Source organism: Erinaceus europaeus, chromosome 11 (assembly GCF_950295315.1).
Source record: "Erinaceus europaeus chromosome 11, mEriEur2.1, whole genome shotgun sequence".
Classification (NCBI taxonomy): Eukaryota; Metazoa; Chordata; class Mammalia; order Eulipotyphla; family Erinaceidae; genus Erinaceus; species Erinaceus europaeus.
Window position 1 is genome coordinate 118407224 of NC_080172.1, and position 15830 is coordinate 118423053.

At 52.9% G+C, this 15830-nt stretch overlaps 1 protein-coding gene across 3 annotated transcripts in view; it reads right to left on the minus strand.

The window, feature by feature from the left end:
- Nucleotides 1–15610, minus strand: part of TMCO4 (transmembrane and coiled-coil domains 4) — an 84466-nt gene extending 68856 nt beyond the window's left edge. The window contains exons 1-5 of one of the 3 annotated variants that reach the window (XM_060200890.1): nt 15490–15606; nt 11474–11595; nt 8972–9381; nt 3918–4092; nt 867–1041 (exon numbers count right to left, since the gene is read on the minus strand). In XM_060200890.1, coding sequence (XP_060056873.1) covers nt 867–1041; nt 3918–4084 — 342 coding nt within the window. In that variant the 5' untranslated portion in view covers nt 4085–4092; nt 8972–9381; nt 11474–11595; nt 15490–15606. Of the gene's footprint in view, nt 1–866; nt 1042–3917; nt 4093–8971; nt 9382–11473; nt 11596–15489 lie in introns of all 3 variants that reach the window. The other 2 variants (XR_009552328.1, XM_060200889.1) reach the window with 2 other exon arrangements.
- Nucleotides 15611–15830: the final 220 nt, after the last annotated feature.

Here is a 15830-nt window from a genome sequence, read left to right on the forward strand (position 1 = left end):
AGTCAGGCTGTCTGTCGTGGCTCAAACCCTGACTCGCTTGCTTGTCAGCATGGCCTTCAGCAACTGACATGACCCCCTCTCTTTTATTATTCTATTTATTTTATTTTAATGACAGAGATACAGAGAGAGGCAGGGAGGAGAAAGAGAGAGAGAGAGGGAGAGAGACACCAGAGCCCTGATTAGCTCTGGCTTAGGTGATGCCAGTTATTGAATTTTGTACTTCAGAGCTTCAGGCAGGAGAGTCTTTTTCTTTGTAATATGTTATTTATTGAGTTAATGAGATAGAGAGAGATAGAAAGATAGGGAGAGAGAGATGATGGATGGATGACAGAGAGAGAGAGAGAGGACTCTTATTCAGCACTGACTGGGGGTGGTGCTGGGGACTGAACCTGGGACCTTAGAGCCTCAGGCATGAGAGTCTCCCCAGCTCGACACAACCTCTCTACACCTCCGTTTTCTCACTTAGGAGCTGAGGACGGTTATATTCCCTACCTTACAAAGCTGCACTGAGAATGAGATGACTTAAGACTTGCAGGGAGTCGGACGGTAATGTAGCGGGTTGTGTAAGGACTGGCATAAGGATCCTGGTTCGAGCCCCCGGCTCCCCACCTGCAGGGGAGTCACTTCACAGGCGGTGAAGCAGGTCTGCAGGTGTCTGTCTTTCTCTCCCCCTCTCTGTCTTCCCCTCCTCTCTCCATTTCTCTCTGTCCTATCCAACAACAACATCAACAACACCAATAACTATAACAACAATAAAAAAACAACAAAAGGGAAAATAAATATTAAAAAAAGAAAGAAAGAAAAACAGAAAACAGACATTGTGGCTTTTCCAACAACCCAGGAGCTTGCCGCCCAGGGGTGGATACCTGAGTGAGCACCACAGGGTCCTTCTCTACGACGGGGTCCTTCAGTAAGACCTGAGTGAACGAGTCGGTGTCTTCACCTCCGAGGCCACTGGCAAAAGCCGTCAGGGTCGGCAACACAGTTTCAGACAAGTCCAGCCACTTGACCAGGCCTGCCACCCACTCTGTGCGGAAGGAGCTGGGGACAGACAGAGTTTTAATTCTGACGGTCACCGGGGACATCAGTCTCACAAGGCAGTTAGGAAGTTTAGGTCTAACGTGTCAGGATGCAAATTTCTGGTTCCAAAAAACAAAAAACCCTGAGAACTCTGGTCCATGGAGAACACAAGGGGCCAAAATATGTGACGGGTTTTAGTCTCTCTCTCTCTCTCTCTCTCTCTCTAAAGAAGCTATGCAAAAGAGAAAAAAAAGACTTTTGTGTCTGAGACTCCAAGGTCCCAGGTTCAATCCCCAGCACCACCATAAGTCAGAGCTGAGTAGGGCTTTGGCCAAATAAATACAACACAACCAAAACAAAGAAGAGACTGAGAAAGCTAAAGTAGCTTTAGGAAGATTTTTCACCATGCTTTGGCCAAAGACACGATCACTGAGTTTGTCATGAGACAGGTCAGAGGAATGGAGAATCTGGGAGCTTAATTCAGACAGGACTCAAGGGAATAATTACAGGGGGTTCCTTTAATGGACAAGAAGTGGATACACAGTGCGTCCTTCCACCATTACAAACATAAACACAAGTGCTTGGTGGCAGCTGTGCCAGGCTGCACAGGGTGGCAACACATTGGCACACCCCTTCCTCCTGACCACTCTATCTCATGGGGCTGTTGAAGTAGTAAATTAATCAATAGTAAACTTTCAATATGATCAATTAACATATGCTGTGATAGAGAAAGAGAGACACCTGCAGACCTGCTTCACCACTTATGAAGCTTCCCCCTTGCAGGGGGACCCGAGGCCTGGAGCCTGGGCCTTCATGCATGGTAATATGTGCCCACTATATTCTCTTTATTTTCCCCCTTCCTTCCTTCCTTCCTTCCTTCCTTCCTTCCTTCCTTCCTTCCTTCCTTTTCTTTCTTCCTCTCTTTTCCTTTCTATTTTTAATTGACTAACATGTCTTCTTCCTTTTAAATTTTATTTATCTCAGTGAAGGAGATACAGAGAAAAAGCCCTGCTTAGCTCTGGCAGATGGTGGTGCTGGGGACTGAACTTGGGACCTTAGAGCCTCAGACATGAGAGTCTTTTTGCAGAACCACTGTGTTGTCTCTCCAGCCACTAATACACACACACACACACACACACACACACATACACACATACACACACACTCACACTCACACACACACTCACACACACACACTCACACATACACTCACACACACACTCACGCACACACTCACACACACACACACTCACACACACACTCACACACTCACACACACACTCACACACTCACACACACACACTCACACACACACACACTCACACACACACACTCACACACACTCACACACACTCACACACACACACTCACACACACTCACACACACTCACACACACACATACACACACTCACACACACTCACACACACACTCACACACTCACACACACACTCACACTCACACACACACTCACACACACACTCACACACACACACTCACACACACACACTCACACACACACACACACACACACACACACACACACACACACACACACACACACACTCACACACACACATTTTTTTCCCCTGCAGGTTTATGCCTGGGACTCAGTGCCGGCACTAGGAACCCACTGCTCCTGGTGGCCATTTTTTCCATTTTACTGGATATGACAGAGAGAAATTGAGAGAGGAGGGGAGACAGAGGGAGAGAGAAAGAGAGAAAGAGAGACACCTGCAGCTTTGCTTTGCTGCTGTGAAGCTTCCCCCCTGTGGGTGGAGATTGGAGGTTTGAACCCGGATCCCTTGTGAGTCCTTGTGCTTTGTACTATGTGCTTATCCCCAGAGTGTCACTGCTCAAACCCCTGGTTTATGCATGGGGTCAGCTTGACTTTCCATGTACTTCAAATAGCACTTGGCACACAGTTAGTAATCACAAAATGCTTGCTAGAGGCCTCTACAAGTTAGTACTTAGTAAAGGTCTACATAAGTACTTAGTAGAGGTCTCTAGTATCAGCAAGTACTGAGTAGAGGTCTGCATAAGTGCTTAGTGATAGGTATCTTGTACCCCTACCAGGCTGTGAGCTCCTTAAAGGCAATGACTTTTTTCTTTGCAGGGTTGTTAGACCTGGCAGGATACATGGCGCGGGCACTCACGTGGGCGGCCTCGCAGCCGAGGTAGCTGCTGACTTTCCTGTCACCCATTCAAAGGATGCGGGTGATGCAGAAGGAAACGCCAGGAGAAATTCAGGTCTGAATTCCACTTTATTGAGAAAAGGACAAGGCTTATATAGCAAAGTGGGACAAAGAACATTTTCACATATGTCAGTAATCACAGGTTTTCAAAAGGTCAGTCCCCCTATGGTGGGGAGGGCTAAGGAATGACCGGAATTGGTGAGATACAAAAAGGTCAAAACAATTAGTTTCCGTGAGGCAAGAAATGTTAATTATCTAAAGGTGTTAAGAGAAACATGGTTGTTAAACGGGCAGAGTGAGATAAAGCAGAGAAGGGCAGAGTATTGATGTAAGTCATGATGATCAAAGACCTGGGGAGTGGGGTGTGTGGGGGTCTCATTGTTATGTTACTAGCAAGGCAGTGTGAGGAATGTTCAAGCAGGCAACCATTTGGTTTGCAGCAGGGGAATGAGCTCAGTGTTAGAAGCTGCAGATCTCTGTGAAGCCTGGGAGACTGACAAGGGAGAACTAAGTCAAGGTTTCCTGTCAAGCTCTATCCCTGAAAGAGAGAGACTGGCAGGTGGGGTGTCTTTTCAGACCTCCGTCTCAGGATGGGGGAGCTCCCCTATGCTCTACCCTGCTCTCACATAATCCCACAACATGGCTACCATTAACTGTCTCCCCAGAGAGAATGACCTTCCTTCCTCGAGACACACACACTCACCTATGCTCGGCTTCTGGAAACAGCCGGGACAGGGAGACCGCACAGAGGGCAGCACAGGAGAAGCGGCTGGCCTCGCTCAGGTCTCGGCCTGTGGGCAGCTGCTCTCCCCCCACAGCTGGTCCACGCACCTGGGGCAGCCCTGGGCCTGCTCCTGCTCCTGTGGCCATTTCTCACCCTGGTGGGAAGAAATCCAGTCAGACATGCAGGCAGGGGGGAAGAAAGGTTGCCTGAGTGGACGCAAGATTAGCAGCGTGAAAGGACAGGTTGATAAGTTAGCTTTTTAATTAAAATTAAGTGCTTGTGGGCCGGGAGGTGGCGCAGTAGCTAAGGCACTAGACTCTCAAGCATGAGGTCCTGAGTTCGATCCCTGGCAGCACATGTACCAGAGTGATGTCTGGTTCTTTCTCTCTCTCCTTTCTCATGAATAAATAAGTAAATTCTCTAAAAATAAAATAAAATTAAATTAAGTGCTTGTGGGCCGGGGAGATATCATCTTGTAGTGCAGAAGACTTGGTCCTGAGGCTCCGTGATCCCAGGCTCAGTCCCTAACACAACCACAGACAGCTGAGCAGTGCTCTGGTCTGTTTCTCCCTGTCTCGTTAAAATAGTAATCTTTTTCCCAAATATATATATATATATATATATATATATATATATATATATATATATTTTTTTTTTTTTTTTTTTTTTTTTTTTTGCCTCTAGAGTTATCTCTGGGGCTCAGTGCCTGCTGCTCCTGGAGGCCGTTTCCCCCATTTTGTTGTTGTTATTGTTATTGGATAGGGCAGAGAGAAATTGAGAGAGGAAGGGAGAGAAAGATAGACACCTGCAGACCTGCTTCACCACCTGTGAAGCGACTCCCCTGCAGGTGGGGAGCCGGGGGCTCGAACCAGGATCGTAATGCCGGTCCTTGCCCCCGGCCCCCAAAGATTAGGATTTCTATTAACCACTTCTTTTTCTGGAACCTCTGGGGCTTTGTGCCTGCATTATTCCACTATTGCCAGTAGATTCTCCCCTGCCCTACCAAGTGTGGGACACAGAAACGGAGAGGGAGAGAGAGAGGGAAGGAGGAGGAGGGAGAGGGAGAGAGGGAGAAAGAGAGAGAGAGAGGAGAGAGTGAGGGAGAGAGAGAGGGAGAGAGAGGAGAGAGAGGGAGAAAGAGAGAGAGAGCGTGAAGGAGAGAGGGAGAGAGAGAGAGGGAGAAAGAGAGAAAGAGAGGGAGGGAGAGAGAGAGAGGAGAGAGTGAGAGAGAGAGGAGAGAGTGAGGGAAAGAGGGAGAGAAGAGGGAGGGAGAAAGAGAGAGAGAGAGAGAGAGAGAGAGCGAGCCCACAGCACTGCTCAGCCAGGGTGCCTTCCCCTCGGCTCAGCACAGTCCCCCAGGTTGGACGGTGGGTTTGCTATCTTCCCTCTTCCCACCCCTCCATCACCGTCAACAGGTTGAAAACACAGCACACAGGAGAGAGGGGATCCTCAGGACGGTCCTTGAGCTCTGCGCCACCTGCGCTCACTCCGCTGCACTACCGCCTGACTGCCAGAGAGGGGCTTCCCATGTGCATGTCTGCAAAGGATTTGCATCCACATTATCTGAGCAACTCCCACAAATCATGACGAGGAAGAAACAAGGCCGATTAAAGCTGGCCCAAGAGTAGACATCTTAAAATGCACGCAGGGGCTGGCGGCTGGCGGCAGGGAAGTGGCGGGAGTTCAGTCCCTGGCAGCACGTGTACCAGAGTGATGTCTGGCTCTTTCTCTCTCTTCTCCTATCTTTCTCATTAATAAAATAAATAAAATCTTTAAAAAAAAAAAGAATTGTTTCCTCTTTATATGAGAGTAGCCATGAGAACCCACCTCTGGCTTTGGGAATGTAAACTGGTCCAACCTCTGTGGAGAGCAGTCTGGAGACTCTCAGAAGGCTAGAAATGGACCTGCCCTATGACCCTGCAATTCCTCTCCTGGGGATAGATCCTAAGGAACCCAACACACCCATCCAGAAAGATCTGTGTGCACATATGTTCTTGGCAGCACAATTTGTAATAGCCAAAACCTGGAAGCAACCCAGGTGTCCAACAACAGATGAGTGGCTGAGCAAGTTGTGGTCTAGATACACAATGGAATACTACTCAGCTATTAAAAATGGTGACTTCACCATTTTCAGCCCAGCTTGGATGGACCTTGAAGAAATCATGTTAAGTGAGATAAGTCAGAAACAGAAGGATGAATATGGGATGGTCTCACTCTCAGGCAGAAGCTGAAAAACAAGATCAGAAGAGAAAACACAAATAGACCCTGAACTGGAGTTGGCGTATTGTACCAAACTAAAAGACTCTGGGGTGGGGGGTGGGGGAATACAGGTCCAAGAAGGATGAGAGAGGACCTAGTGGGGGTTGTACTGTTATATGGGAAACTGGGGAATGTTATGCATGTACAAACTATTGTATTTGCTCTTGAATGTAAAACACTAATTCTCCCAATAAAGAAATTTAAAACAAACAAACAAACCAAGGATAGAAGATGCTGAAAGGACACTATCCTTGAAAAATGTCAGGAAAGCCAGTTGACTGCATGTGACTAGACCATTACCTTATACTCCAACCCCACGAGAAAACAGACTGGTGGGACTGGGTGGTGGTGCACCTGGTTAAGCGCACACATTATAGCGCACAAGGACACAGGTTCGAACCCCCAGTCCCCACCTGCAGGGGGAAAGTTTCATGAGTGGTGAAGCTGGGGTGCAGGTGTCTCTCTGTCTCTCTTCCTCTCTGTCTCCCCCTCTCTTTTCACTTTCTGGCTGTCTCTATGCAATAAGTAAATAAAGATAATGAGTTAAGAAAAAAAGAAAGAAAGAAAACAGGCTGGTAATGCCCAAAGTGTGGGGTTAGAGATGGTTGTTGGATAGGACAGAGAGACATGGAGAGAGGAGAGGAAGACAGAGAGGAGGAGAGACAGACAGACACCTGCAGACCTGCTTCACCGCCTGGGAAGTGACTCCCCTGCAGGTGGGGAGCCGGAGGCTGGAACCAGGATCCTTACGCCGGTCCTTGTGCTTTGCACCACGTGCGCTTAACCTGCTGCGCTACCGCCCGACTCCCGCACCCGGACTCTTAATCTCTCAGCAGTGCGTGTGTTGTCAGAGATGACTCCCAAAGCAAGGACCTGTGGGAAGTGTAGTTTCCCTGTGCCATATATATATATATATATACATATATATATTTTTTTCCCCCTTTTGTTGCCCTTGTTTTTTATATTATTGTTGTAGTTGTTTATGTTGTCATTGTTGGATAGGACAGAGAGACATGGAGAGAGGAGGGGAAGAAAGAGAGGGGGAGAGAAAGACAGACACCTGCAGACCTGCTTCACCGCCTGTGAAGTGACTCCCCTGCAGGTGGGGAGCCGGGGTCTCCAACAGGGATCCTTACGCCGGTCCTTGCACTTTGTGCCACGTGCGCTTAACCCGCTGTGCTACCGCCGCCCACTCCCAAAATTCTTTTTTTTTTTTAATTGCTGGGGCTTGGTCCTGCACTAACGAATCCACCACTCCTGGAGGCCATTTTCCCATTTTGTTGCCCTTGTTATTGTCGTTGCCGTTGTTGTTGGCTAGGACAGAGAGAAATTCAGAGAGGAGGGGAAGATAGACATGAGGAGAAAGAGACAGACACCTGCAGACCTGCTTCACCACCTGTGAAATGACTCCCCCTTGTAGGAGGGGATCCGGGGGCTTGAACCGGGATCCTTGAGCAGGCCCTTACACTTTGTACTATGTGCACTTAACCTAGTGCGCCACCGCCTGGCCCCCGCTTTCAGAATTCTACAGAGACCTCACGCTGCTTTTTAAGATGCACCTTAGACTGAGAAGCAGCAGGTAGCACGGGCTAGTCTCAACTGAGCCTGCACCTTGTCGCACGTTCACAGTGAGCCCAGCTGACGTGCATCACCTCACAGCTACATGTTTTTTTTTTTTTTTGTGATGAAAATCTCTTAAGATTTACATCACTGCGGTGGCGCAGTGGGTTAAGCGCACGTGGCGCAAAGTGCAAGGACTGGCGTAAGGATCCCGGTTCGAGCCCCAGCTCCCCACTTGCAAGGGAGTCACTTCACAGGTGGTGAAGCAGGTCTGCAGGTGTCTGTCTTTCTCCCCCTCTCTGTCTTCCCCTCCTCTCTCCATGTCTCTCTGTCCTATCCAACAATGAACAACATCAACAATGGCAATAATAATAACCACAACGAGGCTACAACAACAAGGGCAACAAAAGGGGGAAAAAATAGCCTCCAGGAGTGGTGGATTCATGGTGCAGGCACCAAGCCCAGAAATAACCCTGGAGGAAAAGAAAAAAAGATATACTTTCTTAGCGACATTCCAGCCTGCACACACACTGTTACTGGAGCCACCTGCTGCACACCTCATGCTCAGCTGTTTATAATTGGAAACCTAGACCTTTCGCCCCTTCAGTCATTTCAGTCACAAAACACAAAACAAATAGGGAAGTCGGGCCGTGGCGCAGTGGGTTAAGCGCAGGTGGCACAAAGCGCAATGACAGGCGTAAGGATCCTGGTTTGAGCCCCCGGCTCCCCACCTGCAGGGGAGTCGCTTCACAGGCGGTGAAGCAGGTCTGCAGGTGTCTGTCTTTCTCTCCCCCTCTCTGTCTTCCCCTCCTCTCTCCATTTCTCTCTGTCCTATCCAACAACAATAACAGCAATAACAATAATAACTACAACTGTAAACAACAAGGGCAACAAAAGGAAAAAATTGGCTTCCAGGAGCAGTGGATTTGCAGTGCAGGCACCGAGTCCCAGAAATAACCCTGGAGGCAAAAAGGAAAAAAAAAAAAGAATCTTCAACAATGAGCTTGTGTTGGCACGGTATACAGTATCCTTACAGCTCCACAGTCCGGCACTTTCAAAGGCCACAGTTAGAACGAGGTTCTGTTTTTTCTTACAGGCTAGCCAGCTGTTGGAAGAGTCCCCAATGGAAGGTGACTGAATAGAATTCCCAGCCCCCCACGCCCAGCCCCTTCCCCCGTGGGGACACATCCAGAGAAGCCAGGCCACTCTCTCACCTGCACTTCCCAACACAAGGCGTAACCATGTATCTCCAGACATACAGGGCAGGAAAGGCGTGGCGGAAAGTCACCTAGTGACATTCTCAGGGGTCACATGTGGGGAGCTGAGTGGCCAGTCGAGTCACTGTAGCCTGAACAGGCGGCTCCAGTACAGGAGAGATGCTTCAGGGTCCTGAGAAATTCTCCAGGCCCGGCGTCATGTGTCATGTGCTGAGCTACAGTGCCCTGCTCACTCAGTGGCTCCCAGCCAGCCAGCCCTGAGCCTCAGGTCTGGACAAGGCCCCTCATTCTGTCTGTGTCATTATGATGCCTCACTTGCTTCTATTCCAGAACACTGGAAAGACGACCTGCCCAGAATCCATTGCAGACTTCCAAGCGGAAAAGGCACAGATGATTTCTCCAAGGCTCTAGTGTGAGGAAGCATCAAGATAATGGTTTTATCACACCTGTGCTCAGACGACCTCCCCCATGTATCCTGGAGCCTCCCCTTCCCAGAGCCCTGCTCCACTAGGGACAGACAGAGACAGGCTGGGGGTGTGGATCCACCTGCCAACACCCATGTCCAGCGGAGAAGCAATGACAGAAGCCAGAACTCCCACCTTCTGCTCCCCATAAAGAATTTGAGTCCAGGCTCCCAGAGGGATAAAGAACAGGGAAGCTTCCAATGAAGGGGATGGGACATGGAACTCTGGTGGTAGGAACTGTGTGGAATTGTACCCCTGTTAACTTACAAACTTGTTCATCATTATTAAATCACTAATAAAAGCATGCCCATGCTGTGGCCAGGAAATAGATCAACTGGTAGACTGACGGACAGTATGCTAAAGTCTCCTGGGTCAGCCCCTAGTCCTGCTTTGGCTTTTTTTTTTTCTCTTTTTCTCTCTCTCCTTCTATCATGTGAAATATAGACACTGGGAGTTGGGTGGTAGTGCAGGGGTTTAAGCGCACGTGGCGCAAAACGCAAGGACCAGCAGAAGGATCCTGGTTCGAGCCCCCGGCTCCCCACCTGCAGGAGAGTTGCTTCACAGGCGGTGAAGCAGGTCTGCAGGTGTCTGTCTTTCTCTCCCCCTCTCTGTCTTCCCCTCCTCTCTCCATTTCTCTCTGTCCTATCCAACAACGACATCAATAACAGCAACAATAACTACAACAACAAAAAAAGAAAAACAAGGGCCAAAAAGGGGAATATAAATAAATATTAAAAAATTTAAAAAGAAATACAGATACTATCTTATGTTTAGTAAATAAAATTAGTATTTTAACATATACTCATATTTTCTGCTTACTTTTTAATCCAAAATAAGTATCAGTTAAGGCTTTCTTTCCATCCTTCCTTCTTTCTTCCTGGTGCTATTTCTACTCCCAGAGTTCCAGACCCTGCTAGGTATTCCATGGTTCTGTTAGCGAGCATAAATCAAACCACCATCCACTGAAAGGAAGCAAAGATGTTTATTGACGAATTGCAATCCGGGCCGAGATGGTGACTGGTGTCAGTCTACCAAGCTCAACCCCGAACAGGGCTCAAACCACACAATTTATAGGAATTCAGACTACACTCAGGGAGGGGGAGCACATCACCTTATCAACCTACATCCAATAACAGGCTATAGCAAACACAAGATCCAATCATTTCAAACTTAGCAAAAGCATGATCCATTCAAAGCAAAGCGCGGGCTAGTTTCAAACATAGTAAGATCACACAACCAATAGAATCTAGCCAGGTAGGGTCCCCACATCCCCCCACCATCAGCTATGACCACCCGTCTGGGAAACAGCATGCCACAAACTCTGTGCAAAGGTCCTGATAAGGCTTGTCCCATGCAGGGTCCTTCGAACAACTTACAAAACAATGGGTGGCCTTCACTGATTAGGTCCTGTTTTTCAAGGGGGAAAGGGCAAGGAATTTTCTGCCTCACACTACAAGCAACTCTTACTAAAAGCACTTAACAAACAACTGCATAAAAAGGGAATTTCAAGGCTACTGCCTTTTACAGGTTCCAATTTCTGTTATGTTCAAGACAACTTTGGACTTGGGTGTTTTACAAATGCAGAAAGTGAGACACAAATAGGTTGCACTGCTCATCCAAGATGACTGAGAAAAAAAAAACCACACAGCCGTGACCTCGAGCACTGTGTGCGCTGAACGCTGACTGCCGCATGTTGGGGCAGGAGTCTCAGCCTCCCGCCCTGGAACCATCACCCTCAGGGCGCTCTCGCACCAGGAAGAAGGACGGAAAGAAAGCCTTAACTGATACTTATTTTGGATTAAAAAGTAAGGAGAAAATATGAGTATATGTTAAAATACCAATTTTATTTACTAAACATAAGATAGTATCTGTATTTCTTTTTAAATTTTTTTATATTTATTTATATTCCCCTTTTTGGCCCTTGTTTTTCTTTTATTGTTGTTGTAGCTATTGTTGCCCCCGCCCCCATTTCTCTCCTGAGAGCCAGTGCCGGGCCACTCAGGTTTCTAAATAAATATCTTCTCAATAAACCTACCCTTGCTCACGCCTGGTTCCTGGTTCAGCAAGGCCTCGGACAGAAGCCGCACGCTGGGTCTCGCTTTATCTCTTAGGAAGCCCGTTGGCACAGTATCTTCGATGTCTCAATTATTACGACTCCTGGTGTGTGATAAGAAACGAATGTTCAGAGAGGCGGGGTGCCATGCCCACGGCTGCTGTGCCAGGAGAGGCAGCGCCAGGCTCCGAGGCAAGAGTTTAGGGCCTCTGTCAGATCACGCTTCACCCACCCAGCCCTGCCCCTGAAGCCCCTGGAGGCTGGAGTGCACCGCTCAGGCTGGCAGCGCCTCAGATAAGGCCTCCAAGGACAAGCTGTGAAGTCAGCTGGTTCTCTGCAACCTTCACACACTTCTGGCTGGGGAGACTCCTGTGGTCTCTCTGCTCTGCCCAGCCCCCGGCCCTGATGAAGCGTAGTGTCTTGTTCTGCCCATCTGGAGTGCCGCCCTGACTTGTTCCCTGCCCAGATACTACACACACTGGAACTCAGCAGACTCTCAGCAGCTGTTGAACGACTGGGTGCTTTCCTGCCCACTCCCCACAATCTTTTATTCTTCTTTCTTACTTTTTCTCTCTCCTTTCCTCTCCTCTTCCTCCCCTTCCCCCTCCCCCTTTCTCTTTTCCTTTTTAAAAACTTTTTTATTGGGAGTCGGGCGGTAGCGCAGCGGGTTAAGCGCATGTGGCGCAAAGCGCAAGGACCGGCATAAGGATCCCGGTTCGAACCCCGGCTTCCCACCTGCAGGGGAGTCGCTTCCCAGGCTGTGAAGCAGGTCTGCAGGTGTCTATCTTTCTCTCCTCCTCTCTGTCTTCCCCTCCTCTCTCCATTTCTCTCTGTCCTATCCAACAACGACAACAATAATAACGACAACAATAAAACAACAAGGGCAACAAAAGGGAATAAAATAAATATTAAAAAAAAGAAATAAAAAAAAACTTTTTATTACTTTATTTATTGGATAGAGACAGAAATAGAGAGGGGAGGGGAGATAAGAGATGAAGAAGGACAAAGAGACAACTGCAACGCTGCCTCACCACTTGCAAAGCTTTCCCCCTGCAGCAGAGGGGCGCCCAGGGCCTTGAACCCTAGTCCTTGCTCATGTGCACTCAACCAGGTGTGCTACCACCCTCCCCTTCCCCTTCCCCTTCCCTAGCACTGCTCAGCTTGGGTTTACCGAGGTGCTGGAGACTGAGCTGGCCGCTTTGCAGCCTCGGGCTTTTTGAAAGGATTCCGCATGACCACAGGCTACCTCCCGCCCCCCAGGATCTCAGTGCTGCCCTTGGGTGAACACTAGGGGAAACACCAACACCTCTGGTTGCAGTTTCTTTATTTCCAACGTGGTAAGTCTTGTTTGGGCCAGGGTGTAGTCTCTAGGCCGAGACCCAGCCAGCCAGGCTGCGCTCCTAGAGGCCGCTGGCACGGTCAGGCTCTGGCCGCAGCTAAGTCGCTGCTTACGGGGTTCTGAGCTCTGCGGTCTGGGGGAAGTCCTCCCCTCCCCTTCCCCCTCTCTCCCCTCCCCTTCCCCCTCTCTCGCCTCCCCTTCCCCCTCTCTCCCCTCCCCTTCCCCCTCCCTCCCCTCCCCTTCCCCCTCCCTCCCCTCCCCTTCCCCCTCCCTCCCCTCCCCTTCCCCCTCCCTCCCCTCCCCTTCCCCTCCCTCCCCTCCCCTTCCCCCTCCCTCCCCTCCCCTTCTCCCTCTCTCCTCTCCCCTTTCTCCCTCTCTCCCCTTCTCCCTCTCTCCCCTCTCCCCTTTCTCCCCTCTCCCCTTTCTCCCCTCTCCCCCTCTCTCCCCTTTCTCCCCTCTCCCCTTTCTCCCCTCTCCCCTTTCTCCCCTCTCCCCTTTCTCCCCTCTCCCCTTTCTCCCTTTCTCCCCTCTCCCCTTTCTCCCCTCTCCCCTTTCTCCCCTCTCCCCTTTCTCCCTTTCTCCCCTCTCCCCTTTCTCCCCTCTCCCCTTTCTCCCTCTCCCCTTTCTCCCTCTCTCCCCTTTCTCCCCCTCTCCCCTTTCTCCCCTCTCCCCTCCCCTCTCCCCTTTCTCCCTTTCTCCCCTCTCCCCTTTCTCCCCTCTCCCCTTTCTCCCTCTCTCCCCTCTCTCCCCTTTCTCCCCTCTCCCCTTTTCTTCCCCTCTCCCCTTTCTCCCCTTTCTCCCCTCTCCCCCCTTTCTCCCCTCTCCCCTTTCTCCCCTCTCCCCCTTTCTCCCCTCTCCCTTTCTCCCTTTCTCCCCCTCTCTCCCCTCTCCCTTTCTCCCCTCTCCCCCCTCTCCCCTTTCTCCCTCCTCCCCTCTCCCTTTTCTCCCCCTCTCCCCTTTCTCCCTCTCTCCCCTTTCTCCCCTCTCCCCTTTCTCCCCTCTCCCCTTTCTCCCCTCTCCCCTCCCCTCTCCCCTTTCTCCCTCTCACCCTCTCCCCTTTCTCCCCTCTCCCTTTTCTCCCCTCTCCCCTTTCTCCCTCTCCCCTCTCCCCTTTCTCCCCTCTCCCCTTTCTCCCCTCTCCCCTTTCTCCCTCTCTCCCCCTCTCCCCCTCTCCCCTTTCTCCCTTTCTCCCCTCTCCCCCCTCTCCTTTCTCCCTCTCTCCCTCTCCCCTTTCTCCCCTCTCCCCTTTCTCCCCTCTCCCTTTTCTCCCTCTCCCCTTTCTCCCTCTCTCCCCTTTTCTCCCCTCTCCCCTTTCTCCGTCTCTCCCCTCTCCCCTTTCTCCCCTCTCCCCTCTCCCCTTTCTCCCCTCTCCCCTTTCTCCCCTCTCCCCTTTCTCCCCTCTCCCCTCCCCTCTCCCCCTTTCTCCCTCTCCCCTTTCTCCCCTCTCCCCTCCCGCGCAGCCCTGGGCTGAGGGTCCCTGCACCAGCTGGGAGATAGCGGAGGCGGGGGTCCCCGACGCCCCTCGGGGCTGCAGAGTCCGCAGCACAGGAAAGAGCGCGGAGTCCCTGCAGGAGGCGCTCTACCGGGTACATGGGGGCTGCTCTCGCGGGGTGGGGGGATGGGGCTGGGGGGCTCCCACGGGGTGTGGCGATGGGGGCTCCCAGGGGCGGGGGCGGGGCCCTGTCTCCCACAGGGTGGGGGGTGGGGAGCTCCTAGGGGGTGGTGGGGTGGTGGGTGGGGAGGCTTCCAGGGTGCGAGGGGACGTCAGGGGGCGGGGGCTCCAGGGGGCGGGGAATCCTAGGGGATGGGGGGATCCCATATATATAGGGGATGGGGGGGATCCGAGGGGGCGGGGGATCCGAGGGGGCGAGGGGTCCCAGGGGCGGGGGGGGGGCTCCTAGGGGGCGGGGGAATCCGAGGGGGCGGGGGTTCCCAGGGGGCGGGGGATCCTAGGCGGCGGGGGATCCCAGGGGGCGGGAGCTCCCGGGGGGCTCCTGGGGGGTGGGGGATCCCAGGGGGCGGGAGATCCCAGGCGGCGGGGGATCCCAGGGGGCGGGGGATCCCAGGCGGCGGGGGATCCCAGGGGGCGGGGGATCCCAGGGGGCGGGGGATCCTAGGCGGCGGGGGATCCCAGGGGGCGGGAGCTCCCGGGGGGCTCCTGGGGGGTGGGGGATCCCAGGGGGCGGGAGATCCCAGGCGGCGGGGGATCCCAGGGGGCGGGGGATCCCAGGCGGCGGGGGATCCCAGGGGGCGGGGGCTCCCAGGCGGCGGGGGATCCCAGGGGGCGGGGGATCCCAGGCGGCGGGGGATCCCAGGGGGCGGGGTATCCCTTTGGGCGGGGGATCCCAGGCGGCGGGGGATCCCAGGGGGCGGGGGCTCCCAGGGGGCGGGGGCTCCCAGGCGGCCGGGGATCCCAGGGGGCGGAGGCTCCCAGGGGGCGGGGGATCCCGGGGGACGGGGGCTCCCGGGGGGCGGTGGGCGCAAGGCGGCTGCCGAGGCCCGCGGGTGTGGGCTTGGGCACCTGATGGGCAGCCTCGCGTCGAGTCCTGCTGGATCCTCCTAGGACCCGGCTGCACCTCCTGCCCGCACCCACCCAGCCTGCACCCCCGCCCCGCACCCACCCCGTCGTGACCCCCAGCCGGATGCTCCCGGCTCTTACCTGGTGGTGCGGCGACCTCCCTGCCCGCCCCTCCTGCCCAGCCGCCCTGCGCTCGTCCTGCTGGGTGCGCGGTGCCGGGGGCCTCTGCCGGGGGCCTGTGCTGGGGATGGGGGCCGGGGGCCTGTACGGGGGACGGGGGCTTGAGGCCTGGGGCCGGGTGCGGGGTGCCGGGTGCCTGTGCCGGGGGTCGGGGGCCGGGGCTGCTCCCCGTGGCCGTTCTGGGGAAGGTGCCCCCGCCCCGCCCCGCGCCGCCGACGCCTCCTGTCCCGGCCACCAGGAAGCGAGAGGGTCCGGTCCAGTTCCGGCCGCAGAACCCGCCCCCAGGCCTCGGGCCTAGGGTG